The sequence below is a fragment of the Pelophylax lessonae genome (genome assembly GCF_965119305.1).
Source record: "Pelophylax lessonae genome assembly, chromosome: 9".
Taxonomy (NCBI): Eukaryota; Metazoa; Chordata; class Amphibia; order Anura; family Ranidae; genus Pelophylax; species Pelophylax lessonae.
In genome coordinates, this window is record NC_138776.1 from 203,321,441 (window position 1) to 203,349,050 (window position 27,610).

A 27,610-nucleotide genomic window follows, 5' to 3' on the forward strand; every position below is an offset into this window, starting at 1 on the left:
CAATGAAGACTTCCAGCTTCACAGCCGGTTCCCTACTGCGCATGAGCGAGGCACGGTGCGCATTCTCATTGGCTTGGCGGCGGGGGAAGGAGGAGGGGGACGCAACTTCCATGGGACAGCGCCGTGGCACTGTCTTCCGGAAGTGGGAAAGGGTACCTGTCAAAAACAGGGAGGAAGCAGATTAGTGGAAAACAGGGAGGAAGCAGATGAGTGGAAGTTCCAGTTTTGGGTGGAACTCCGCTTTAATGTACTTGAAAAAAGTCTGTCTCTTGTAATAGATTATACATGTAAAGATTTTGGGGTTAATTTACTAAAAACAAAAAATGTCCAAAAAAATATTGTAGCGCTCAACCCAGGGAAGGGTCTTCCAATGCACTTTTTTCCAAAAATGCCCATCAAGGGGCGGAGCCCTCCTCCGACCGGGAAATCCTCAGAACCAACTGCAAAAAAACACACAGGAGGGTGCAACCACCTTGTGCGATACCATAAGTAATCTTTATTTATTCACATCAACAAATGGATAATCGCATGCAAGTGAAAACATCAAGGAACACATATCCACTCCAACTGGAACACAATGCAATACTGCATTATGTTCCAGCTGGAGCAGGTATTTTTTGCTTGATGTTTTTACTTGCATGTGAGAATCCATTTGTCTATGTAAATAAATTAAAATTACTTATGGTATCGCACAAGGTGGTTGCGACCTTCTGTGTGTTTTTAATTTTCTTTGCATGTAATTGGCTATTCTTTGTAAAATGAAGTTCTGCAGTTGATTTACTAAAGACAAATAAACTGTGCACTTTTGCAAGTACAGTTGCACTGTGGAAAGTGCAATTGCTCCAGAGCTTATAAAATGAGATAAAGGGGTTGATTTACCAAAGAGAAATAGACTGTGCACTTTGTAAAGTGCAATTACACTCTGCAAGAGCATTTGCTCCAGAGCTTATTAAATGAGCAGAAACTCTTCTGACTTCCGCCATCCAATCATGTGCAAGCAAAAATGCCATTTTTTTTTTCTTACATGTGATTGGGTACTCTTTGCAAATTGGAAGCTTTACCTCCTTTACCAAATTCTGGAGCAACTGCACTTGCATGGAGAAACTGCACTTTGCAAAGTGCACAGTCTATTTGCCTTTAGTAAATCAACCCCAAAGCTTCACTTTACAAAGAATAGCCAATTGCATGTAAAGAAAAACAGAATGTTTGTTTGCACATGATTGGATGATGGACATCAGCAGAGCTTTTTCTCATTTACTAAGCTCTGGAGCAACTGCACTTACAAAAGTGCACAGTCTTTTTTTTTTTTTGCCTTTAGTATATCAACCTCAAAACTTCATTTTACAAAGAATAGACAATTTCATGCAAAGAAAAAAAAAAAAACAGAATGTTTGCTTGCACATGATTGGATTGGATGATGGACATCAGCATAGCTTTCCCTCATTTACTAAGCTCTGGAGCAATTGCACTTACAAAAGTGCACAGTCTTCTTTGCCTTTAGTAAATCAACCCCAAAAACGTAATTTTACAAAGAATAGCCAATTACATGCAAAGAAAAATAAAAAAAAAAAAACAGAATGTTTGCTTGCACATAATTGGATGATGGACATCAGCAGAGTTTTCCCTCATTTAGTAAGCTCTGGAAAAACTGCACTTGCGAAAGTGCTTAGTCTTTTTGCCTTTAGTAAATCAACCCCAATATGTCATAGTTTAGTTGAGGAATGTGTAATTATTTGTCATGCAGGATGGAAAGCGTTATAGTTTATTATCATAATGCCTTAGTAAGTTTTGTTCATGTACCTTTATTAAAAATAAATTCTTTTGTGTCATTACAGGAGGCTGCAGGGTTGTCGTCACTTAAGTCAGAGCTTGACCAGCTTGAAATCCCGCTATATGCTGTGGTGAAGGAAAAGATTGGAAACGAAGTAGAAGATTTTCAGCCCTACTTTAAAGGGGAGATTTTCCTTGATGACAAGGTACATGTATGGCAGAGTTTTGTTCAATATCCTAGATCAGTGTTTCTCAACTCCAGACCTCAGGGCACACTAACAGGCCAGATTTTAAGTATTACCTTGGGGAGATTAAGGGCTCTTTCACACATCTTGTCCGTCTGACAGACTCCGTTTATCTAAGCGGGGGATCGATCTGCCGATCCCCTGCTGAGCAGGATGATGACAGCTGTTCTCCGCACTGTGTGCAGAGACACAGCTCTCAGTTCCCCATACATCTCTATGGGGGAAATCGGATGGGAACGGACCGTCGGTCCATTCTCATCCGATCCCATCCGATCCGATCCGCTGGATGGATGGAAAAAATGGATTCCATCCGTCCAGATTTGACGGATCGGGTCGGATGTCACCGGACATGTCTCCGCTGACATTCGATGCCCCATAGGGATGCATGGGGGGACCATTCAGATCTGCCAAAAAAACGGACAGGCGGATCTGAACGGTCCGCCTGTGTGAAAGGGGCCTTAGACTAGAATACTGCAATCACTGAGCAGCAAATTATATCACCTGTGATGCATTTCCGTTTTCTTGCAAACCTGGCCTGTTAGTGTGCCCTGAGGACCAGAGTTGAGAAAAACTGTCCTAGATTACTTTGCTGGATCTATACTGGGAACCATGGACAATGATAATAGTCCCTTTATCTTCACTTTACCTTGTACTGATCAGCAAGGTGTGTCCCTGACCTGTGATGTAACCTTTTCTGATAGTGATGATGAGGCCTCAAGGCCTAAAGCTTACCATACTTAGCTGGATTTCTGCTGACTCAGTCAATTCCAGCTGTGGGTGATCTTGTTGGCACCACCCGGGCTTGACAAAACTTGATTGAAAATTCAAAGGAGACAGCTGGAAAATTGTTGGCGTGGATGTTTGAATGTCCGAACAGTAACTGAATCTGACTGGATGCAGCCACTGTTTAAGCATTTAAGTAACCACAGGTTCCCCAGTAAACTGTGGGGTTGATTTACTAAAGGCAAATAGACTATGCACTTTGTAAAGTACAGTTGCACTCTGCAAGTGCAGTTGCTCCAGAGCTCAGTAAATGAGGGAAAGCGTCACTTTACAAATATAATGTGCAAGGAAAATAAAAATGAGCATCGTTTTTGCTTGCACGTGATTGGATGAAGGTAGTCAACAGAGGTTCCACTCATTTAATAAGCTCTGGAGCAATGGCTTTTGCAGAGTGCAACTGCACTTTGCAAAGTGCAGTCTATTTGCCTTTAGTAAATCATCTCTATGTGTTAAAATGTTTTACTCCAGTACTTGCAGTTTACAACTTTATGCTCCTGGCTCTCAGTGCTGCTTTCCTGAACTTACGATCTTCACAGAAAAGAGTAAACAGTGGACAGTGCAGTCTGTTGCTTGGGGGACAGAGAAGGGCCTTGCCATCCCAGGCTAAAGGGCTGTGTGTTTCTACTGTTGCCCACCATGTAGGGAGACACAACTCTAGTCCCATAGCTCCATAGGATGCTGCAAGAAAAAAGAGCCATCCAAAAACCACAAACCTGGGGCAGTGGTTATGGCAGCAGCTTAAATTGAAACACGACCAAGGATTAAATGATAAAGAAGCTGCATATTCAGTAAGTGATTAAAGAGGTTGTATACCATCCTGTGGCGATTGTACCTATAGGTAAGCCTATAACAAGGCTTACCTATAGGTACTGTAAATATCTCCTAAACTTAGGAAATCTTTACATTTGCATGCAGCCGGTGACGTCATCAGCGCATGCACTCTGAAGGAACGGCCGCCCGTGCCATTTCTTCTGAGCCATGACAAGCGGCTCACGCTCGCATGCGCGGGAGTGACGTCACATGGCTCCAGCCAGTAGCACAGCCGGAGTCGGCAGACCCGTAAGGAAGACAGGCGAAGATGGATAGAGCCTCCAGTGGGGACGACGCAGGCTTCATTTGCAGGTAAGTGTCACATAATGTGCTAGTATGCATTGCATACTAGCACATTATGCATTTACTTTGCAGGTAACTAAAAAATATATATTTTTTTTTACAGGCTTTACTTCCTCTTTAAATCAGCTGCTGAAAGTGCTTTAAAAATGAGCGTTTAAGATCAAAATGTAACTTGGCTAACCTCCAAAAAGTTTTGCAATCAACAGAAAACTGCTATGCAGATGTAATGCTGATAACATCAATAATATAGGATGGAAATGTTTGTGCACCAAAGTGCATCACTCCCAACAATCTGTCATCTGGCCTAGAACAAATGATCAGAAGCTACACCATTGATGGAACAGGTTCATTATTCATTTTTGGTGCTTCTCATTTAGCCTTGAGAAATAGGGACTGTTATGAGAAGTATAGGGTGTATGTGCTGTATGAGAAGTATAGGGTGTATGTGCTGTATGAGAAGTATAGGGTGTATGTGCTGTATGAGAAGTATAGGGTGTATGTGCTGTATGAGAAGTATAGGGTGTAGGTGCTGTATGAGAAGTATAGGGTGTAGGTGCTGTATGAGAAGTATAGGGTGTATGTGCTGTATGAGAAGTATAGGGTGTATGTGCTGTATGAGAAGTATAGGGTGTATGTGCTGTATGAAAAATACAGAGTAGAGTGTATGTGCTGTATGAGAAGTATAGGGTGTATGTGCTGTATGAGAAGTATAGGGTGTAGGTGCTGTATGAGAAGTATAGGGTGTAGGTGCTGTATGAGAAGTATAGGGTGTATGTGCTGTATGAGAAGTATAGGGTGTATGTGCTGTATGAGAAGTATAGGGTGTAGGTGCTGTATGAGAAGTATAGGGTGTAGGTGCTGTATGAGAAGTATAGGGTGTAGGTGCTGTATGAGAAGTATAGGGTGTAGGTGCTGTATGAGAAGTATAGGGTGTATGTGCTGTATGAGAAGTATAGGGTGTATGTGCTGTATGAAAAATACAGAGTAGAGTGTATGTGCTGTATGAGAAGTATAGGGTGTATGTGCTGTATGAGAAGTATAGGGTGTAGGTGCTGTATGAGAAGTATAGGGTGTATGTGCTGTATGAAAAATACAGTGTGTATGTGCTGTATGAAAAGTACAGGGTGTATGTGCTGTAAACCCAAAATCTATTTTCCAGTATGCCTCACTGTGCAGAGCTTGCTTTTTGTGAATCTGTTGAAATGTTTTTTAGCTGGAGATCCTGACAGTAACAGCACTTCCTGTTGCAGGCTGACAACACTAAGCCGCCTTTTCACAATTAGCAACAGCGTTGTCAGGCTTTCATGTAAAGGAAAAGGAATTGGCAGCACTCCAGGTTGAGTCAAAATCCAGATATATTGACTGGACATCCAAATATGACAATCGTGATAAGGTAGACACGTTTCACACACTGACAGTGTGCTTAATCATTAACAATGATTAAGCACTTAGTCAATGATTGAAAAGCGTCTACCTTGTCACGATTGTCATATTTGGATGTCCAGTCAATAAATCTGGATTTTGACTCAACCTGGAGTGCTGCCAATTCCTTTTCCTATATCAAGTTTTCATGGAGGCGAGCCGGGGCATGCACCGGTGTGAGTCATCAGGCAATCACACCACCTTGAGCAGTGAGTTCTTGTCTCTTCAGCCTTTCATGTACACCTTCAGTTGGCTTTGGCCTGCCTATCTGACCAACCTGATAACAAATAAAACTAACAAAGCTCTAAGACTTCTTACAGACAGGCGGCTTTCTTTTTACATTTTTTTTCTTAATTTTAAAAAGGGCATTTTTACATTTCATGGCCGCTGCAACTGTGCACCAAGCATTAGGCTCGTTGTAAAATGAAACCTAAATAAATTGCATTTTTGAATCAGCAATAAAAACCTGACATAATTACATAATAGGTAAGGTTAAAAAAGAAAATAGTCCATCTAGTTCAACCTGTGTAGGTGTATGTGTGTCAGTGTCGGTAATTATTGCCATATCCCTGGATGTTGTGTTCTTTAAGATGCACATCAAATAATCTTTTAAAAATATCAATACTCCTTGCAGCCACCACCAATTGTGGAAAAGATCTCCACATCCTTATCGCCCTGACAGTGAAACCCCCCCCCCCCCCCCCTGCGCAGTTTAAGGTTAAACTGCTTCTCTTCCAATCTCATTGTGTGGCCCCATTTCTTCTTACACTCCCTAAAACTGAATCATTTTTTTCCTACATTGGAACTACTTTTGAGGTATTTGTAAATCACTATCATGTCCCCTCTCAAGCGTCTATTCTTGAGCGAGAACAAATTTAGTGCCTGTAGTCATTCCTCCTAATTGAGGTCCTCCAGTCCCCTTATTAATTTTGCTGCCCTTCTCTGGGGACCCTCTCCAGCTCCAGCACATCCCTCCTGATTCATTCTACGGGTTTGTGCAACCAACAATATGATGCAACATGTAGGTTAAACAAAGGAACTGGTTCAAGATTACTTTTATAAATGGGTATGGAAGTTTAAGCTATAATCAATGGTTCCTAAGAGGTGGATGAGCGTTTGGGAATCAGATATAGCGTGGCTCAGGTCTATCGCTGGTGTGGGACTCGTAGTGGGTCAGTCTTATATGGGGTACGGTGAGATAAATTTGTAAGGGTGTATGCATGGGGGGATTGATGGTGGTCGTTTCATTCTTCCCTCAGCTGCAAATCAGGTGTGCATAACTTCAAAGAGTTTTATGTGTGGTTCAGAGGGGGGTGACCCATAAAGGAGTAGGGTTGGTAGGGATCAGGTTAGATGATAGATATAAAATATCATGGATTTTGAAAATCAAATTATAGGGCAGAGTTGTTCTATTAACGACTGGGTGTAATACTCAAACAGGAGAATTCAGTGGTCGACTGGAATTGTTTCCAGCACTTCCACTTGGTCCCAAATGTTGTAGGGTTGTCTCGTGCAACGTGGATTATTTCTTCCATTTCAGCAACTTTGTTTATTCTATTAAACCATTCCTTGATTGAAGGAGGATTGGGAGAGCCCCAATGTATCGGGATGCATTGTTTTGCTGCGTTAATCAGGTGCATGGCTAATTATTTGTGGTATGTTTTCTGTGGTAAGGGTGAATGGTGTAGTAGAAAGTCATAGAATGTCGCATGCTGATGCGGCATACCGCCTTCCAGAATTTCTGAATGTGTGGGCAACACCAGATATGTAGTAATGTGCCACAATCTGTTTGACATCTCCAGCAGGTTTCTGGAATGGTGGGTTTAAATTTGTGTAAAAGGGATGGGGTATGATACCAGTGAGATTGGATTTTGTATCCATTTTCTTGAGTGGAAACATTTATTGAACCCTAATGAATGTTGAGGTATATTTGTTCCCAATCTTCCTGTGAAAGTGAAACAGATAGGTCTCTTTCCCATGTCTTGCACGCTTTACTATCATTAGAAAGTTGATCCACAAAGAGAAGGGAGTGCATGGTGGAAATAAGGTGATATTGTGGGGACTTTCATGTGCAAAGCATTTCAAAAGGTGTGAGTCTTCTGGAGCAGGTGGAGTTTTTATGTCTAGTGTTTTTTAGATATAAGTATGTCCAGGAGGGATCAGGTGGTTTATCCATTTGGGTAGAAAGGCGGGAAATCGATAGGTATTTACTATTTTCCATGCTCAAAAAAGTGGTGGGCCAGGATTTGATCATTCGACCAATATTCTTTCAGGAATTGGTGATGTGGGCCTGGGGGTAAATCGGGGTTCATTCTTATCAGAGTTAGTGGGCCTGGCATGGTTGGCAATGAGGTATATGCACAAACCTTGCGAAAGCATTGTATAGTGGGTCCAGTTAATGGGTAAGAGGGTATTTCGGATGAGGTATGGCGTTCTAGTGTCCATGGTAAGGACTAAGGGAGAGGGTCGTAAAAGATGCTTCTAGAGATATCCAGTCTTTGTAAGAGTTATGGAGGTTCCAGTCAAGTATCTGGTGAGATGGGTAGCCTTTTAGTAGTTTAAATAGGTCTGGTGGACCCATCCCACCTGTTTTAGTAGGGCACATTTTTTTATTTCTTTTATTTAATATAATTTTATTGAAAGAAAAAGTGCAATACAAAACATAAGCAATAAACATGGCTTAAAAAACATATTGAGGAAAAATATATGGGGAGGGAGATAAGAAAAAAAAAAAGGGGGGGGGTGGCGAGGGGTGAAGTTGGGTAGAGAGTGATAAAGTAAAAAAATGGGTGGATGGGATCTAACAAGGTAAGGGTTTTGTGATTAAAAAAAGGGGAAAAGGGGAGGGTGCTGTGAATTTTAGGAGTATATGGGTGTAGGAAGTTTATTGGTTAAAAAGAATCCGGGTGTGGGTATATGCCTGCAATCCCACTCTATTGAGGGGAGTCCGGAATGGGTCAGTGGTGGCTACCAGAGGCTGCTGTGGGTCAGGATGGAAGGTGGCGGTGGAAGGAAACAGTCTCATGCTCCTATGAGGTCAGTGGGGCAAAGTGGGATGTTAGGGAGGGGGCAGGTGGGATGTGATGGGTAGTTACCCCTTCCCGACCTTTCTCCTCTCCATCTGCTAGAATAAGTGATTATGTGTTGTAGGGAGGTATTATACCCCTAAGATAAAGGATGATAATTGTGAGTAGTATAAAATATCTTCAGTTTAAGTTTACCAAGGAAATGTTAAGTAAAGTCTAAAATACAGTAACAGTCCAGGATTTAAACAAACACAAAAAAAAAAAAAAAAATGAAAAGTTTTACCTGGTGTATTCGGTGCGTCAGAAAACAGTTTCAAACATTTTAACTGGTGTGTTACATGACACGTATTCAATACCAACAGTAGCAACATTTAGGTTACTTTGTATGTTAAATGGATTCCAGGGCGATATATGCATGTGTGTTTCAGTGGATAAATGCATAGATAGCAGGTAGTTATTTCAGAGTGGGAATTGGCTGTTTTGATATAAGATAGGTGGTATGGCTATGTTCACGTGGGTTAATAGGGGGTTAAGTTGAGACACTCTGGGGAAACTTGCATTGTTTTAGTGTCAGATCTAACATATATCACCCTCGGCTGTTTAATACATGTTTACCATAGGAGCATATTAGAACAAATAGAAAAAAGCCTTAGTTTAGCCCACAGCGAGTATGTAACTAGATTTCTCTAGAGGAACAGTGGGTTATCTTTGCGAATATTAGCCATTTAGTCATGTGTGAAAGGTACATTTCCTTGATATGAGATATGGGCATGTGATGAAATGATGAAATACATTTGAATAAGGAACAGGCTTACATGGGGAGTATTAAGGGTTTAGGGTGAGGAAGGACGGGGTGGAGGGTAAAAGTAGGGAGGGATGGATGGGAGGGATGGGGAGAAGATCGTGGGTAAAGGGGGGGGGGGTTTGGGCGAGGAAGGTGCGGGACAGTATAAAACAATACGTATTAAGGGTCTATAGGGAAAAGTCAGAAATCAGGCAAGGGCCATCATGCTACCTGGTTATATAGTTCATTAGAGATTGTGTGGTAGTCACGTTGCTTTTCCTATGTTGGGGTGGGGGTGCATCATCCTGTGATGTGAGGACAGTCAGTGAGCTGCTGTCATTCTCCCCAATAGTGTTTGGGATTCCATTGGTGCTTTCTGGATTTGAGAGTTTGGAAGGTTTAAAATTCTACTGCAGGGAGAATAGGGATTGTTGCTTTCCGGATAAAGCTATGTGCAGCGATGCTGATCTGAGTTGGGGATCTTGTTTGTCCGAGGTTGAGCATTTGGTGTCTCTGTGTGATTCATCTTTTGTTGACGATGGATTGTCAAAGTTCTGTCACATAGCCTCCTGTGTATTATGCCCCGTACACACGTGCAGATAGTCGGCCGAACGATCAGCCGTCTTTTGTCCCCGGGCTGTCGTGTCTGTTGAAAAGTGCAAAAGACTGCACAAGAATTTTGTCCGCCGATTACAGCCGACCGCAGAAGTGATGTCATGTGATGGTTAACTTTCCCTGTGTTTTTCCTTTTCTGAGCATGCCCAGTCTTGCAAATCTGCTGTCTGTCGGCCGAATTCTGTATTGACTGGCGAACAATCGGCCGTTCTGGTGTCGGCATACAAAAATTTTAATGCTTGCACGACAGATTCTTTTTGGCCGAAAGTGCGCTGTCGGAAGCATCATACTAACAAGCCGAAAATCGGCCGATCGTTCGGCGGCCGAACATTTTCGGCCGACAATCTGCACGTGTGTAGGGGGCATTAGTTCCTGTGTTTGGTTTGTCTTTTTGAATTATAGGCCAGAGGATTTATCTTCCCTTCAGCATGTGGATAGAATGTCAGGAGTCACTCATTTAGGTTTGCATTTGGATAAAGTTCATTGGTCCACTCACTGTTTTGAATTGAAGCTAAGGACCAGATAGATCAGAAGTAGGAGATCTTTGTGGTATTGGGCTAATGGGGCAGTAGAATGGAGCGTATGAAGATGGCAGGGGAATGACATCACTTGGGAGTGGGCGATAGGGAGTTTTGTCTGAGTCTATTTACAGCCTTTGATTATTTTAGTAGTAGGGTTTCTTGTCCATCTCTCAGTTGTAGGCTGGGTTCTTGGGGGAGGGCTAATTGTTGTGATCCGTGTAGTATCCAGTTTCATGGTGTAGGTATTTCACACAGGACAGTGGGTTGGTTTGCTCCGTGATGTCGGGGGAGATTACCGTGTGTATCTAAACTCCAATTTTCCTATGTAAAGGTATAGATGAAACAACCTGTGGCATTCTTCTTGGGTAGAAGTGGAAGTTCTTGATTTGTGTCATATAAAGAAAAGAACTATAGAGGGAAAAAACAAAACAAAAACAGTACCTTGTTATGAGTGGCACGCTTTGCGTTGCACTGGCAAGGCAGTGGGGCTGCTGTTTTTTTTGTGCAGCGGAGGCCTTTGTGGGTGAGGATGGTCAAGGTTGTGTATGGCAACGTTGGATACTGAAGTTGCCTGCTTCAGTGATGCCTTCCATGGAGGTGGCTTATCTCAGCGGTAGTAAGCGAAAGTCGCTGTACCAGTTAGACAGGTCAATTAGTGGGATGGCTAAAGGGGTGCAGAAGTGCTCTAAGTCTTCAGGCACACTCAGCTTGGCTGTGCGGCCTTGGGCTGTTGCAGAAAGGGATTTTTCATTGATATGCTATGGATCTGGCTCATAATTCATCAAGTAGAGGTCCTAATTCCCTTCTGCACTGTAAGGTGATGTTTGAGAGATCTTGATAGATCTTTACTTCCGTGCCTTGGAATTATAGATGGTTACGGCTTCTGGCTTTGGGAAGGATTTCTTCTTTTAATGGAAAGTCAATAAGACAACAGATCACATCCCACGGGGGGCCGTGTCTCACCGCCTTGGACACAGTGCACTGTGGATGCGCTCCATGACAATCGGGGTGGCAGGGGGTCTTCCAAAGAGGTAATTGAATATGGCAATGACCGATTGTGAGAGTTGGTGGAAATCAATGGTTTCTGGGAGGCCTCTTACCCTAGGATCGCGGCGTCTTCCATGATTGTCCAGGTTATCTATGTAACAGTTAAGTTCTCCTAGATGAATAGCATGCGATTCGATTCTGTCACTTGCTGTACTTGGCAAAGCGAGGCATCATGGCGGGCTTGTGTCGATTCGACTACTTCCACCCTCAGCGCTATAGCCTGAATGTCTAAGCGAAGATCATATATGAAAATGTTAGCCTTAACAGTAAGGCTAGCTACAGCGCTTGCTGAATGTACCCCTAGTGGTAAAATCAAGTAGTGGTTCACTAACAAATTGTTAAAATAGGCAAATAATAAATGACAAATGATAAATGTCCCAATTTACATCAGTGACTTTTTAAATAAAAGGTATTACAAATGAATCAGTAATTAGTAGTAAAAAGACATATAGTGAATAATAAAATATAAATATATCAAGTCCAAATAAGTGACTGTTGTGCCCAAACAGTTCAGATAATAAAAGTCCTTGAGTGATTGTGTTTATCCAGTAGGTTCAAAAGTGCAGGTGCTCAAAAGTGATCATATATGACTGCAGACAGGGTGTTCTCTATGTCTGCTGCTACGTTGCCCGGGTCATCTAGGTTCAATGTCGGAGCCTATTGTGCTTCTGAAGAGAGAGGGCTCCGTGCTGTTGGCTTCGGCTGGGTGAGCAGGATTGGCGAGAGGCAGCCTGGTATGGGCATGGTATCCTTAGGCCTTGTCCGGAATATTTTGGGTATACAGCAGCTTAGCTGTGTGTCTGGGTCACAGGGAGACCAGAATCTTGTTGCTGAGACACTCCGGGATGTCCTCCCCATGTTAGACTTGTTAGTATCTATGGTTAGGCAGATTGCTGGACCTCAGGGAATGGGAGCACTGAGACTAAGCATCCATCTTAAATTGGGACCAAGCCACTCCAAGCTGCAGTTTTTTAACACTCGTTCTTTGGATACACGTTAAAGTGGTTGTAAAGTCAAAGAAAGATTACTGCAAGCCCCTCTGTTTTACCAAGCCATCCTACACTATGTAAATGTTTGTATAAATGATGCCTCTAAGTTCCTTATTTCAGATCATTTCTGTTCAATCTTGTGACCTCCTGCCACTCTCCTCCCTGATCTAATGGCTACAGTGGGAGGGGCCGAGATCCATCTCTGGGGTCACCCGGGAGGTCACGTGACCACTGGGCTGTCTGCTCAGCCTCTCCCGTTGTAGCCCTTAGATCAGGGGAGGAGAGTGGCCGGAGGTCAGAAGTCCGAACAGAAACAATCTGATATAAGGTATTTAGAGACTTTGTTTTATACAAACATTTATACTATGTAATATAGCTTGGTAGAACAGAGAGGCTGGCAGTAACCCTTCTTTGACTTTACTGCCAGCTCTTTATAATGGCAGGAGGGGAGGGGCGGGAAAGAGATCGCTCACACACAGAAGCAGACAGGCGGGGAGGGAGGGGGAGAGAGGAGAGCAGTAACGGAGGCACCTAAACTGATCACGGTATTGTGGATTAACAGCCATGATAAACTATGGTCAGTTTACATAGGGGGGCACAGCCAGAATAAACCAGGTATTTTACAGCATAGAAAGGGACAGATTATACAGACCAAGCACCATGCTGCTTAATCTGCTATAATAGAACAGGATCTCCTTTTTTTTTTTTTTTTTTTTTTTTTTTTTTTTTTTTTTTTTTTTTTTTTAGGGTTACAGCCACTTTAAGTCAGCCCTGTAGCTTCTAATATACTGACCGTTCTACAAACCACACTCTGATGAGGCCCAGTAGACTGAAATAGTATAGTACATGGTTAAGTACTTTGATTCAGCAATAGCCTGCGGTGATGATAAAACCTTTGGGGCCTGCCATGGCTTTTATTTTGGCTTCCTCTTTGCTTGCTTGGCAGAGAGGACAGCTGACACAGCTCTAATTATAAAAGCAGTGATAAGACAAAGAAGCCAAATGTGCTCTTAATGCTGGCTTATCAGGGCAGTCTGCCTCTCTCTCTTTTGTAGTAAAGCACGAAGTCCTTGAAGGTACAGAAAATCTGTATTTGCTTTATACTTTGAGGCTGAGTTCACACTTGTGCAATCACAGACATCGCATGTGATTCGTACCGCATTGCTGCGCAGATCACATACGTTGTCTATGCGATGCAAATTCAGCCGTACAAACTGTATGGCCAAAATCCCATCGCATTCGCACCAAAATGGTGCAGGACCTTTTTTTTGGTCCGCACTGGAATTGATCATATGCGATCTGATTCCTGCACCATTTGACAGTTCGCACTATGATCTGCGAACCGATCTGGGGTTGTCATTATCTTTACATTGATACCCCCAGCGGTCCGCAGATGTCAGTGTGAACCAGTTTGCGATTCAGGTGCAAAGCGGGAACCTGCACTTAATCGCAGGGTTTCCCGCATCGCACAAGTGTGAACCGGGACTAATGTCCAATCAAAACTTTCCTTTTAGTTTTTGTTGTAGTAGAAACATGGGTCTAAACTGTATCAGCTTTGTTTTGCTGTCTGTAACCCCAATGGGGTTATTTCCCCTGCTGAAACAGCGAGACAAGAAATGAAAGGAAATGATTGTGGCAGAGAGACACAGCAATATAATATGACTGTAGGCCTTCCCCACTCTACTAAAAAATGTTTTGGTAGCTGCCTCTGCTCTAATTAGATAAATTTCCCCTTATTTTCCATCCCTGGAACACACCCTGTCTTTAGGACAGAAACAGGGAAGCGAAGCGGAATCCAGGATGCAATAAATGCCTGAAAGAAGCTCTTGTCCTTTCCCATTCTGTGGGGTTTTTTTTTTTTTTTTACCCGTCTCTTGAGGATTGACCACAAGTTCTCAAGGGGATTAAGGTCTGGGGAGTTTCTTGGCTATGGACCCAAAATTTTGATGTTTTGTTCCCTAAGCCACTTAGTTATCACCTTTTGTCTTATGGAAAGGTTCTCCATCATGCTGGAAAAGGCATTGTTCGTCACCCAACTGTTGGATGGTTGGGAGAAGTTGCTCTCGGAGGATGTTTTTGTACCCTTCCTTATTCATAGTGTTCTTAGGCAAAATATGAGTAAGGCCACTCCCTTGGCAACCCCACACATGAATGGTCTTAGGATGCTTTACTGTTGGCATGGCACAGGACCGATGGTAGTGCTCAGTGGCGTAACTAGATTTCTCAGGGCCCCGGTGCAAGAAATCATGAAGGGCCCCCCACCCCCCGAAAAAGCATATTTTTGACACTTTTTTTTTTCCAATGTATAACAAAGTAAAACATTTGTTTCTGGTTTCAACGGCGGCAATGGTGGTGGGGGTGGTATCAGTGGCAGCAATGGTGGTGAGGGGGGTGGTATCAGTGGCAGCAATGGTGGTGAGGGGGGGGTGGGATCCGTGGCAGCAATGGTTGTGAGGGGGGGTGGGATCCATGGCGGCAATGGTGGTGAGGGGGTGTGGGATCAGTGGCGCCAATGGTGGGGAGGGGGTGGGTTCAGTGGCAGCTATGGTGGTGAGGGGGGGTGGGATCAGTGGCGGCGGTGGTGGGGAGGGGGGAATGGGAACAGTAATAATGCTGGTGGACTAAAGAAACACCTCCAAATTCACCCATAAAAGGAAAACAATTGCAGAGTGACCCTATGCACTCAGGAGTATAGGACACATATAACACAATGCTGCTACTTATATACAAGTAATTATAGGTAATGAAATTGTGTATAAATGTTGTAATATGAATTAGATCACACAATACAAAATAGAAAAATTTCAGTAGCGCAGGAATGGTGGTACCTCCTAGCCACCTGAAGGGCCCTTTCACACGGGCGCTCCGTATGTCCGCAAATCATCCTATTTTTTTGCGGATGATTTACGGACATAATGTAAGTCAATGGCATTGCGGATGTCAGTGGAATACCATCCTCTGACATCCGATTTTTCTTCCTTTCAGTTCTGTTCCGTTTTTTGGAACGGAACAGAACCATATTTTTCTTCCGTTTAAAAAACGGAAAGGAAGCAAAATCGGATGTCAGCGGTGTCATCCGCAATGCCCATAGACTTACATTATGTCCGCATATCATCCGCAAACGGATGGGATGATATGCGGACATACGGACCGGATGATACAAATGTCATCCGCTACGTGGAAAAAAAAAAAAAGAGCCCTTACGTGTTTAAAGTAAATTGAGAAAACTGACTATTATATAATAACTGAATTACTGCACACTTCAGCTTAAAATCATTTCATTTAAAAGTCCATAAACTCAAATGGGCAATAACTTGAAGCACACACACGTACATATATCCACACACATATAAATACATGCACACACATACATATATAGATGCACGCACATACATACATACACACACATACAGTACACACACATACATTACACACACATACAGTACACACACATACAGTACACACACATACACACACATACAGTACACACACATACAGTACACACACATACAGTACACACACATGCACACACATACAGTACACACACATACATTACACACACATACAGTACACACACATACATTACACACACATACAGTACACACACATACAGTACACACACATACAGTACACACACATGCACACACATACATTACACACACATACACACACATACAGTACACACACATACAGTACACACACATGCACACACATACAGTACACACACATACAGTACACACACATACAGTACACACACATACAGTACACACACATGCACACACATACAGTACACACACATACATTACACACACATACACACACATACAGTACACACACATGCACACACATACAGTACACACACATACAGTACACACATACAGTACACACACATACAGTACACACACATACACACACATACAGTACACACACACACACACACACACACACACATACATACACACAGAAAGCCTTTTTAAAAAATGTTAGAGAGAGGTCTGTAACTTCCTGCCGACCGGGTATTGCACTGTAGGGGGAGGCAGAGAGCACAGCACACACTCTGCTTTCAGTTTGCTATACGAGACCAGCTCCTTCAGTGCCGATTTATCGGGGAGCTCCGGTCTCAGCTGCGGTTGCCGCTCCTCATCTCTATACATACAGGGGGCCCTCTAAGGCCCCCTGCAGCATGGGGCCCGGTCGCCATGGCGACCCCTGCGACCCCTGTACGTCCGCCCCTGGTAGTGCTCACCTTTTCTTATGAGGACAAGGTTTTTTTCTGGATACCCCAAACAATCGGAAAGGGGATTCATCAGAGAAAATGACTTTACCCCAGTCCTCCGCAGTCCAATCCCTGTACCTTTTGCAGAATATCAGTCTGTCCCTGGTGTTTTTCCTGGAGAGAAGTGGCTTCTTTGCTGCTCTTCTGGACACCAGGCCATCCTCCAAAAGTCTTTGCCTCACTGTGCATGCAGATCCACTCACATCTGCCTGCTGCCATTCCTGAGCAAGCTCTGCACTGGTGGTGCCCGATCCCGCAGCTAAATCAACTGTAGGAGACGGTCCTGGTGCTTGCTGGACTTTCTAAGGCGCCCTGAAGCCTTCTTTACAAATGCAGTGGAATTTTTTTATGGAATTAAGTTCATATTCATGGCAAAGAGGGACTTCGCAATTAATTGCTATGCATCTGATCTCTCTTCATAAAATTCTGGAGGATATGCAAATTGCCATTATAAAAACTGAGGCAGCAGGCTTTGTGAAAATTATATATTTGTGTAATTCTCAAAACTTTTGGCCACGGCTGTAGCTGCTGCCTCTAGGAGGTTGGACACTAGGTTTTACCTTGTCTTTACGAAGATCAAAAGGTGATGAAGGCTGTTCTTCATTACCACCACCCATCAGAAAATGCAACGGAAGTGACGTTGAGAACACAATTGCTTACTGCGCATGCGTTCCACGTTCCAACATGGCCACTATGCGTTTCAATAGGTTTCCTAATCTGACAGAAGATGAAGGTGGCAGCGGACATCTTTTTACACCCAAGCAAGTTTTAAATTTCACACTAATGAGAGGAATATGCCTTCAGATAGCAACAATCTGAGCATATATGCTGTGTATCACTGATGCCAAATCCTTAAAATACTATTTAGAACAGGAAGGATTGGGAGAAAAGGATTTTTTGGCACAACAACTTAATAAAATTCAATTTTTATTTAAATTCATATAAAAACAGGGGAAAAAATGGTATTTGATATAAAAGACTGATATAAATGACTTGAAAACAAGCCCTAGAATATATACAACTATGTAGCAGTTGTTAGAGTATCAATTCCATACAGAAATACAGAAAATTCATAAAAATTCTTATAAGAACAAAAATACTTGACATCAGAGGAATCTTGCCGACGGATTGCAGAGGAAACAATGACCGTCCAACCAGACCAGCTGATGCTGTATTCAATACGTTTTATACATATGTTCAATATTGCTCAACATGTTTCGCCTTTTTCAAAGCTTCATCTGGAGCATTTTAAAGGAATACTCTGTATGATTTTATAGAGCGAGACGTATGTCTCAAAATTACTTGTAAGTAACGAAAAGGATGTCGTGGGTTTATCGAAGCCTCATGAAGTTGGTAAGTAAGTAAAAAACCTTGGACATGTAGCAACCAAGGAATGGTAGGTGCCTGGCTGTCATCAAGAGAGCCAGCACTGATATAAAGCTCTGGCTATGAGTTCCCAATGTGGACCCATAGATTAGGAGCTTTCATGAGCTTCAGACAAGTATCCAGACAATTTAAGATGGTGGCGGTACCGGATGGGGTACCGCCACCATCTTAAATTTCACACTGATTTCACACTCATTTCAGTGAATGTAAATGATCACCTTGTAAAAGAACCCATTCAGTTTAAAATAGAAATGAAAGGAAAAAAATGTTGTGTTAAGATTTGGAAAAAAAATAAAAAAACGTCTACATACCCTTTTTCCCTTTTTTATAAGTGATCACATTCCCTCTGTCCAAATCATTTGGTAGAGGGGGAACTCAGTCAGCATACCAATACATTTTGGACAATTTCATGCTCCCAACTTTGTGAGAACAGTTTGGGGATGGCCCTCTTGTTCCAACATGACTGCGCACCAGTGCACAAAGCAAGGTCCATAACATGGATGAGCGAGTTTGGAGTGGAGGAAATTGACTGGCCTGCACCTCAACCTGACAGAACACTATTGGGATGAATTAGAGCAGACACTGCGAGCCAGGCATTCTTGTCCAACATCAGTGCCTGACCTCACAAATGCACTTCTGAAAGAATGGTCAAACATTCCCATAGACACACTCCTAAACCTTGTGGACAGTCTTCCCAGAAGAGTTGAACCTTTTATAGCTGCAAAGGGTGGGCCAACTCAAAATTGAACCCTACAGACTAAGACCAGGATGACATTAAAAGGCTTGTGAGGGCAGGCATCCCAATACTTTTGGTAATATAGTGTGTGTGTATATACACTGCTCAAAAAAATTAAAGGAAGACTTTGAAAACACATCAGATCAGATCTCAATGGGGAAAAATCTCATGCTGGATATCTATACTGATATGGACTGGGTAATGTGTTAGGAACAAAAGGATGCCACATTCTTTGATGAAAATGGAAAATGATCAACCCACAGAGAGCTGAATTCAAAGATACCCCGAAAACCCATTTTGCTGAAATTTCATTGCAGCAACTCAAAATGATACTCAGTAGTTTGTATGGCCCCCACGTTCTTGTATACACGCCTGACAATGTCAGGGCATGTTCCTTATGAGATGAAGGATGGTGTCCTGGGGTATTTCCTCCCAGATCTGGACCAGGGCATCACTGAGCTCCTGAACAGACTGAGGTGCAACCTGGCCGCGTCTGAAACATAATGTCCCAGAGGTGTTCTATTGGATTTAGGTCAGGTGAGTGTGGAGGCTTTTTAATGGTGTCAATTCTGTCGTCCTTAAAGAACTAGCTGCATACTCTCACCACATAAGACCGGGCATTGTCATGCACCAGGGGGAACCTAGGACCCACTGCACCAGTGTAGGGTCTAACAATAGGTCCAAAGATTTCATCCCGATACCTAATGGCAGTCAGGGTGCCATTGTCTAGTCTGTAGAGGTCTTTGCATCCCTCCATGGCTATGCCTCCCCAGATCATCACTGACCCACCACCAAACCTGTCATGCTGAACAATGTTACAGGCAGCATAATTTTCTCCACGACTTCTCCAGACAATTTCACGTCTGTCACATGTGCTCAGGGTGAACCTGCTCTCATCTGTGAAAGGCACAGGGCGCCAGTGGCGGACCTGACAATTCTGGTGTTTAATGGCAAATGCCAATCGAGCTCCACGGCCTTGGGCAATGAGCACAGGGCCCACTAGAGGACATCGGGCCTTTTGTTGTTGTTTGTTCAGAGACATTCACACCAGTGGCCTGTTGGAGGTCATTTTGTAGGGCTCTGGCAGTGCTCATCCTGTTCCTCCTTGCACCAAGGAGCAGATATGGTTTCTGTTGATGGGTTAAGGACCTTCTATGGCCCTGTCCAGCTCTCCTAGAGTAACTGCCTGTCTCTTGGAATCTCCTCCATGCTCTTGAGACTGTGCTGGGAGACACAGCAAACTTTCTGGCAATGGCACATATTGATGTGCCATCCTGGAGGAGTTGGACTGCCTGTACAGCCTTTATAGGGCCCAGATATCGCCTCATGTTACCAGTAATGACACTGACCCTAACCAAAAGCAAAACGAATGAAAAACAGTCCGAAAAAATGAGTAGAGAAAAAAAATGTCAGTGACCTTACCTGTAAAACCATTCCTGTTTTGGAGGTTGTCTCATTGTTGCCCATCTAGTGCACCTTTTGTTCATTTCATTACCACCAAAGCAGCTGAAACTGATTAACAACCCCCTCTGCTACTTAACTGACCAGATCAATATCCCAGGAGTTTAATTGACTTGATGCTATAATCTGATTAAAAAGTGTACCTTAAATTTATTAGTGCAGTGTGTGTGTATGTGTGTGTGTGTGTGTGTATGTGTGTGTGTATATATATAAAAAAATATATATGTAGCACGTATGTATGTATATATGTATATATATATATATATATATATATATATATATATATGTAGCACAGATGATAACATATTTGGATCTTTGATCTGATATGATTGCTGTGCATTAGGGTTCAGTTGATTGAGGCCCCTTTCACACGGGCGCACTACCCGACGGAGTCCGTTCTGCTCGGGGGGGGGTCGATCCACTGATCTCTGCTGAGCAGGCGGATGACAGCTCCGTCTCCACTCTGTGTGCAGAGATGGAGCTGTCAGATCCCCGCTGTCCTTTATGGGGAGATCGGATGAGAACGGACCGCCTGTCCATTCTCATCCGATCCGATCCTCCAGAAGGATGGAAATTAGGGTTTCCATCTGTCCGGATTTCATGGACAGGATCGGAATCGGATAGAAGCAGGTGTCAGCAGAGATGTCTCCGCTGACACCCGCTGCCCCATAGAGATGCATGGAGCACCCGATCAGGTCTGCCTGAAAAACTGACAGGCGGATTTGACCGGATCGGATAGGCGGTGTGAAATCTTTGCTCTGATATGATGGGTAGATTTCTTCACTTTCCTTGTTTTTAGATGTCTTCCTGCAGACAATGAATGAATCACATCTAACAAATCCCTTCAAATGTTCATGTTTCCTAATGTCCCTGTGTTTAACTGTTGGAGCAATTTCCAGCCTCTTTGCAACTTTATCCTGTTTGTGCTATAAGGAAAATCAATTTCAAATCTGAATACACTGTACAGAGGGCTAGTAAATTGTCCCCAATCATCACTTTCTGCATTAAAATGCGCGTGTCAAAGTCCCTGTGCTCTGCATTCCTGTGCTTCTCTGCTATCTCTATGTAATTATATTGTATATGATAAATGTCATTTGAGCTTTTCTATATAACTGGAATGCTACAGTACACAGCTGTCAAAGCAGATCCAGAAACCTTACAAATAGAAACACAGTTGGTTGAAATCATTGAACACAACCTTTTCCCCACAATAACAGATTTGTTTCTAGGAAATTGTAGCTAGAACATGGACTGATTAAGTTGTGGCAAAAGCGTTCTTCCTGGCGTTAAATACTTTGTAACAAACTCTTCGTTGTAAAAACATGTCTTACGTGATTAGTTTGTAATATTCAAGTTACAATAACTTTGTACAATAATGATCATAGATAACCTTGGTAAAACTAAAATCAGCCGTACAATTTTTGCAACCAATCTGACCTTTTCTAGTGTCATTTTTGACAGTAATGCCAAGAAACAATCAGTCTTTGTGATTGGCGGACGTGTTTATTATCACCTGGAAACATGTTCCAACCTTGGAAAATCTTTGCGGTTGCTCAAAGAATGTTTCATTTTTTCTGTAGAAAAAGGAACTGCACAGATCTGATCGCCGGCCAAGATGGGTAGATAAGTATAGGTAGGTCACAACAAAATTTGCCTTCTAAAGCAGAACCAAACTTTTACAATCAACATTAACTTTTTTTAATTCTAATGCCCCTAGCATTAGTAAATAGACAGGAAGGTATATTAAAGTGGAACTTTACCAATAACCACATAAAAAATAATGTTCTTTAGCGAAAAGCATACATTTCACATTAATAATTATTCTACCAAAATTTGCGTGTTCTGTAAATTGTCTCCAGCATTGCTCCCTGAGCAGCAGAAAATCTTTAGGCTGTCAGCAGATCAGCCTCTAAAAATTCAGCACAGTGCCTAAAAATAGGGAGAAACAGAGCATGTGCAGAGCAGGGTGAGACCAGAGTGTAGTACTGGATTTTTAACAGTATAAGGCACTTATTTTTAATTTTTTTCATAGCTACCGTATTTTTCGCTCCATAAGACGTACTCCCCCCCCCCCCCCAAAAAAAATGGGGGGAAATGTATGTGCGTCTTATGGAGCGAATACTGACTAAATCCCTACATGTTGGGTACCAGGCAGTATCCCCGAGGGTCTCCGTGGTGTCCCCGAGTCTCCCGGCAGTGCAGTGTCCCCACTCCCGGCTCAGCTGTCTAGAACGGAGCCGATACTTCCTGTATAGGCCCGGCTCACAGGCAGAGTGATATCAGATGTACTCCGCCTGTGAATGGAGGAAGCAGCGGCTTTGCTCTTTACTGCAGCCGCATGCTTCCCGGGCTCAGCCACAGACAGACAGAGCCACTTCCTACAAGCAAATCTCTGCAAGTACCCCCACTAATATTGCTATTACCGTATACGGTGTGTGTGTGTGTGTGTGTGTGTGTGTGTGTGTATGTGTGTATATATATATATATATATATATATATATTTGGCTCAGAATATTTTTTTTTCTTGTTCTCCTCCTCTAAAAGCTAGGGGCGTCTTATGGTCAGGTGCGTCTTATGGAGCGAAAAATACGGTATATGTGCAAAAAAGGGCCAGCCCGAAGTGATCTAGCGGCATCTCATTTTTAATTTTAAAGTTCCGCTTTGAATTTACTTGTGCGGAACTTTTTTGTTACATTTCTTCTTTTTCTTCCTGGTTTCTGGCCTAGGCCAAAATGATGTCATATATCCCAAGAGTCTTGCTGGGCATTTTTTGTTTCTTTCATCTGGATGATTGATATTCCTAGCTAAGCACACCCTCCTGCATGCATAGTCTAAGGTACACCTTCAGAGTTCCCTTCACTGGAACTAAGGTGCCAAGCCCAACCACTGGACAAAAAAAAAAAAAAAAAACAGCGGTTTCGTACTGCTTTAACTGTTGTATGTTGGTATGTCTGTGAAGATTCTCAAATTGGTTGGCAAGACTGATCCCACCAGCTGGCTACTAAATACTTAAATTGATTCTGTGTTCTGCTGGATAGAGAAGCAACACATATCTGTTTTTCTTTGAATTTAAGAACTTAAGATTTTTTTCCTGGTGTTCTTCAGAAAAGATTCTATGGACCTCAGAAGAGGAAGATGATGTTCCTGGGATTGATCCGATTGGGAGTTTGGCAGAATTTCCGCAGAGCCTGGAAAGCTGGATTTGAAGGGAACCTTGAAGGGGAAGGTCTAATCCTCGGGGGTGTGTTTGTGATTGGCTCTGGAAATCAGGTGACTAACTACTATTTACTATGTAAATAAATAATAACGATGAACTGTTAATTATTTAATTATTATAAAATGAAAATATTTGTTTATTCTCATGTTTTGCTGTGTGCAGTAGTCAAAACCTGAAAGCCCTCCCACAATGACTTATGGCACTTTTCCACTGCATGTACCGGCTCGGCTCTACTCGGCCCTACTTGGCCCGGTTTGCTTTTACACTGCTGGTACTGCATGGTACGGTGTTGGAACGGTTCGGTACGGTACGGTATGGTTTGCTTTTCTACTAAAGTAGTACTAAAGTTAAGTGGGTGGGATAACAACGATTCTCTGACCAATCAGTGGCTAGTAGTGACTGCATGCAAAGGATTGTGGGATATGGTACCGGTATGGTACCTCTTGGAACCACAATCGAGGTGGTACTGTTTTAGAGAGCCGTACCGTTCGGTCGCATGTAGTGGAAAAGCGCCACCGTACCGTACCGAACTGTTCCTACACTGTACCATGCGGTACCAGCAGTGGAAAAGCACAAAAGCGAGCCGAACCGTTCGGTTCCATGCAGTGGAAAAGCGCCATTAGTATGTCAGTGCATGGTGAATATGCCTGTTCAAATGTTTAGCATGAAGATTGTGCCAGCTTCTCAACTCTTGACCAAAAGTAATAGGTGGCTTTATAGTGAGCACTTTTGCTTCTGATGAAGGGGACAGAGAAGCAACACTGGGCTAAAGACTGGTGCAGCTCTTGGTCAATACTAATGAACATAGCATTACATAGAAATGAGTTATGTTATTTAATAATTGAAAGAAAAAAGAGCCCCAGGGTAACCTTTGTTAAAAGAAAATTCTACCATGATGTAATTATTAAAGTTATAATATTGTGTTATGGGCCATTTCTCGTTTGTTCAAGAGCAAATAGGGGCTGGCAATGCTGGCCTTCTGGAAATGCTAGTTGTCTCGCTGTGTTTAGTTTCAGTACTTGTGCCTCACAGACCCAGAACAAGCAAGCAGCAAAACAGTTGGAGATTGCTTATCTGTATACTAGTCCGGGGTCGTTCTGGAGATGCAGCAGTAGTGAGGCAAAAATCAGTATGACAGCCAGTTAATTAGCATTTCTTGAAGGAGAGAGCAGGAATATCCATCTTTGACTCTGATCCATCAAGCTTCAATATTAGTTAAGATGTACTAAATATCATTTAACTACTTGGCTTCTGTAATCTGTACAGTAATCTGCTGTTTTATTGTATTCTGACGGGGGACTCCCCCAACACAAATCAGCCATTGGCTGCAAGCGCCGATCGAATGCTGGTTTTCGGGCAGGACCATTTATCAGAAATTGGATGCTACTCCATCTTCATTTGCAGATGGCGCACATACTGAAATTTGGTTCCTGCTGAACTGGCCACATTTCAGCACGTGTGCACTGGGCTTTAGTTGGTATACAGAGACAGGCAGAGTGCCATTTTTGCCACCACTACCCTCCCCACCTGTCACTTGTAAAGTATGCTTTCGGCTTCACAGCCAACAGCCTCCTAGCACCCAGTAATACTGGCAGTGGGTGGAGCCTGATGGGAAAGACACATTTGTTCCCATCAGACCCTCTCTCTCCTGATTGACCGCATGCATTGGGCAGATTTTATAGCCAATAACAGGTATTGACTATGGATTTGTCAACTGCCTGCCGCCAGTCACAAGGGAAGCAGACCTGATGGGGAATTAGGGTCTGTGAATTCGCCCACAAGCTTTTAAGATCCTTAGTGCTACGCTGTGTATGGGATAGTACCAGCAGAGGGAGGGTACGCAGCTGCACTGAGGATAGTGTCTATATGGACATTCTGGCCTCAGTATGCCTCTGCATATTGTACATACCCCAGATTCATGTGCCTGTTTACAACAGATACACAAATTTGTCACCTGCACCAACATTTGTCATGTGGACGCACATTGGATTTCTAATGGGTGTCTTAGATAGATGTTGATAGTAATGTCTTACATAGAGATCACTAATACAACCAGAACCAAAAAATCATTGTTTTTTGTTTAATTACAATACTATGGGTTTATTTTACTAAAATTAGAGTGCAAAATCTGGTACAGCTCTGCACAGAAACCAATTCGCTTCCAGGTTTATTGTGGAAGCCTAATTGAACAAGCTGAAGTTAGAAGCTGATTGGCCACCATGCAGAGCTGCACCAGATTTTGCACTCTCCAGTTTTAGTAAATAAACCCCATGTTAAATCAAGTGAAAAATCTGAAAATCAAGTTAATATGACTTTGTTCTCTTTAAAATATCAACCTAAAGAGGAGCCCAAAAGGGGAGGTTCCGCTTGTCTGCCCCCCCCCCCTTTCTTCCAGTGCCACATTTGGCACCTTTTGGGGGGGAATGGTTACCTGGTTTTAAAAGGTACCTTCTCCCACTTCCAGCACCCCTTTCTCTTTCCCCCACATCTGGCCCAATGAAAGAGCGCAGCACACTTCACATATGCACAGTAGGGAACTGGCTGTGAAGCCGCAAGACTTCACTGCCGGTTTCCCTTAGTGGAAATGGTGGCAGCAGCCCCCAGGAGCCGATTGAAAAATCAGGTCGGGTGAAGACAATGCTGATAATATTAAAAGTCAGCAGCTACAGTATTTTTCTGCAGGGGCCTGGAGCTCCTCTTTAGGTTGAGCACTTACCGAAAATAGTTTCAAATTCCTGTGTGGTGCTGTAATTAGACCTGAGGCTTTTCAGTACTGGGGTCCTGAATTCAAGTCCCAAAAGGAACTTGGAGTCTGGACATAGTCTGTATATTTTCTTTTTGATTTGTTGTTTCTGGGCACAGTACAGGACATTTAATAAGCTACTATCAATGGGGGCACCTTGTTAGACCTGTGTGTATGGTAGGGGTATATTGTAAGCCACTTCTGTATGGGTCTGGGTACTGTCAAGCCATGGTGACTGACAATAAAATAATAAATATAGTACTGGGAGTTGTCAGCTAGAAGTTCCTAATAGCTCATGGAACAAACGTTATGGTGGAACTGTAGGCTGACTAAAAGCACCTGATGCAATGGGGTGGGTGGGGGTTACAAAAATATCATTTGGAAATTGCTTTTCTTATTTTTTAAAGCTTGCTCAAACAAGTGTGTATTAGTTTAGTTTTTCATTTTCTGTTTGGTTTTATAAACTCGGTAGATGGAAAGTTGTGCTCATCAAGATGTAGTAAAGCCCTACCTACTCAATTGTGCATTCACATCATTATTGGTGGTAACAAAAAAAAGAAATGAGATACGTTAGATACTGTTGCTACAACAGTTCCATTTAGGTTGGGTTCAGACTATTTTCAGAAAGATCACCCACAAACATCCCATGCTTTCCTTGTCCTCACATCTTCTTTACCAAAAGCGTTGAAACCCGCTCTAACAAAAAGATCCTTGGTGACTAATTTCTTCTTTAGCTTATTATTGTCATTTCAATGCAACCGATGGAGTGTACGGCTCCAAAGAAAAATACTTGAAAGGGCACGATTGTGATTCTTATAACATTCTGTTTCACAATTTCCAGGGAATCCTTCTGGAGCATCGTGAGAAGGAATTTGGAGATAAGGCAAACTTGACGGCTATACTTGAAGCTGCTAAGAAGATCAAGCAGTCTGAATCCCATTAAATGTGTGGAAGCTGCCACGAAGAGCAGCAGTCGTTCAACTCTGGGCCCCTGGCCTGTCTCTACATGATGTCCTGTGTGGAACAATAATTTACAGATGTTATTTATTTTTATGCTGACATTCATTTTTTATTTTTTTCCCAGACTTATTCATTAGGCGGTATAGAGAACAATGATGATGTGAAAAATGCAAAAACCCATATTAACCATATTAATCAGATTTCTGTTTGCTATAGTCCTGTTAAATGATTTCTGATTGGCTGCTGATGAAAAAGACTGTTTTTGCATTATTGTCTTTCTTTGTATTTGCCTACTGAATGTTGCTGTTTGTGGAATGCATGTTATACTTTGAATGAGGTTAATTTATGGAAGCTGAACAAGAGGCTTTTGTCCACTGCATCTCATCCGTTTCCAGCTGTGTGTCTATTTTATGACAAAACAAAAAAGATTAATAACTTGGGGGAATTTTTTTTAACTGATGGGGAAGATGGGTTTGGAGGGCATGTGCAAACACTACCTATTTTATCTACTACTGC

At 42.7% G+C, this 27,610-nt stretch overlaps 1 protein-coding gene across 1 annotated transcript in view; it reads left to right on the plus strand.

The window, feature by feature from the left end:
• PRXL2A (peroxiredoxin like 2A) overlaps positions 1-27,473 on the plus strand; it is a 90,279-nt gene extending 62,806 nt beyond the window's left edge. Inside the window, exons 4-6 of the mRNA XM_082268022.1 lie at positions 1,836-1,976; positions 23,280-23,444; positions 26,976-27,473. Coding sequence (XP_082124148.1) covers positions 1,836-1,976; positions 23,280-23,444; positions 26,976-27,077 — 408 coding nt within the window. The 3' untranslated portion in view covers positions 27,078-27,473. The remainder of the gene's footprint in view (positions 1-1,835; positions 1,977-23,279; positions 23,445-26,975) is intronic.
• The last annotated feature ends 137 nt before the right edge of the window (positions 27,474-27,610 follow it).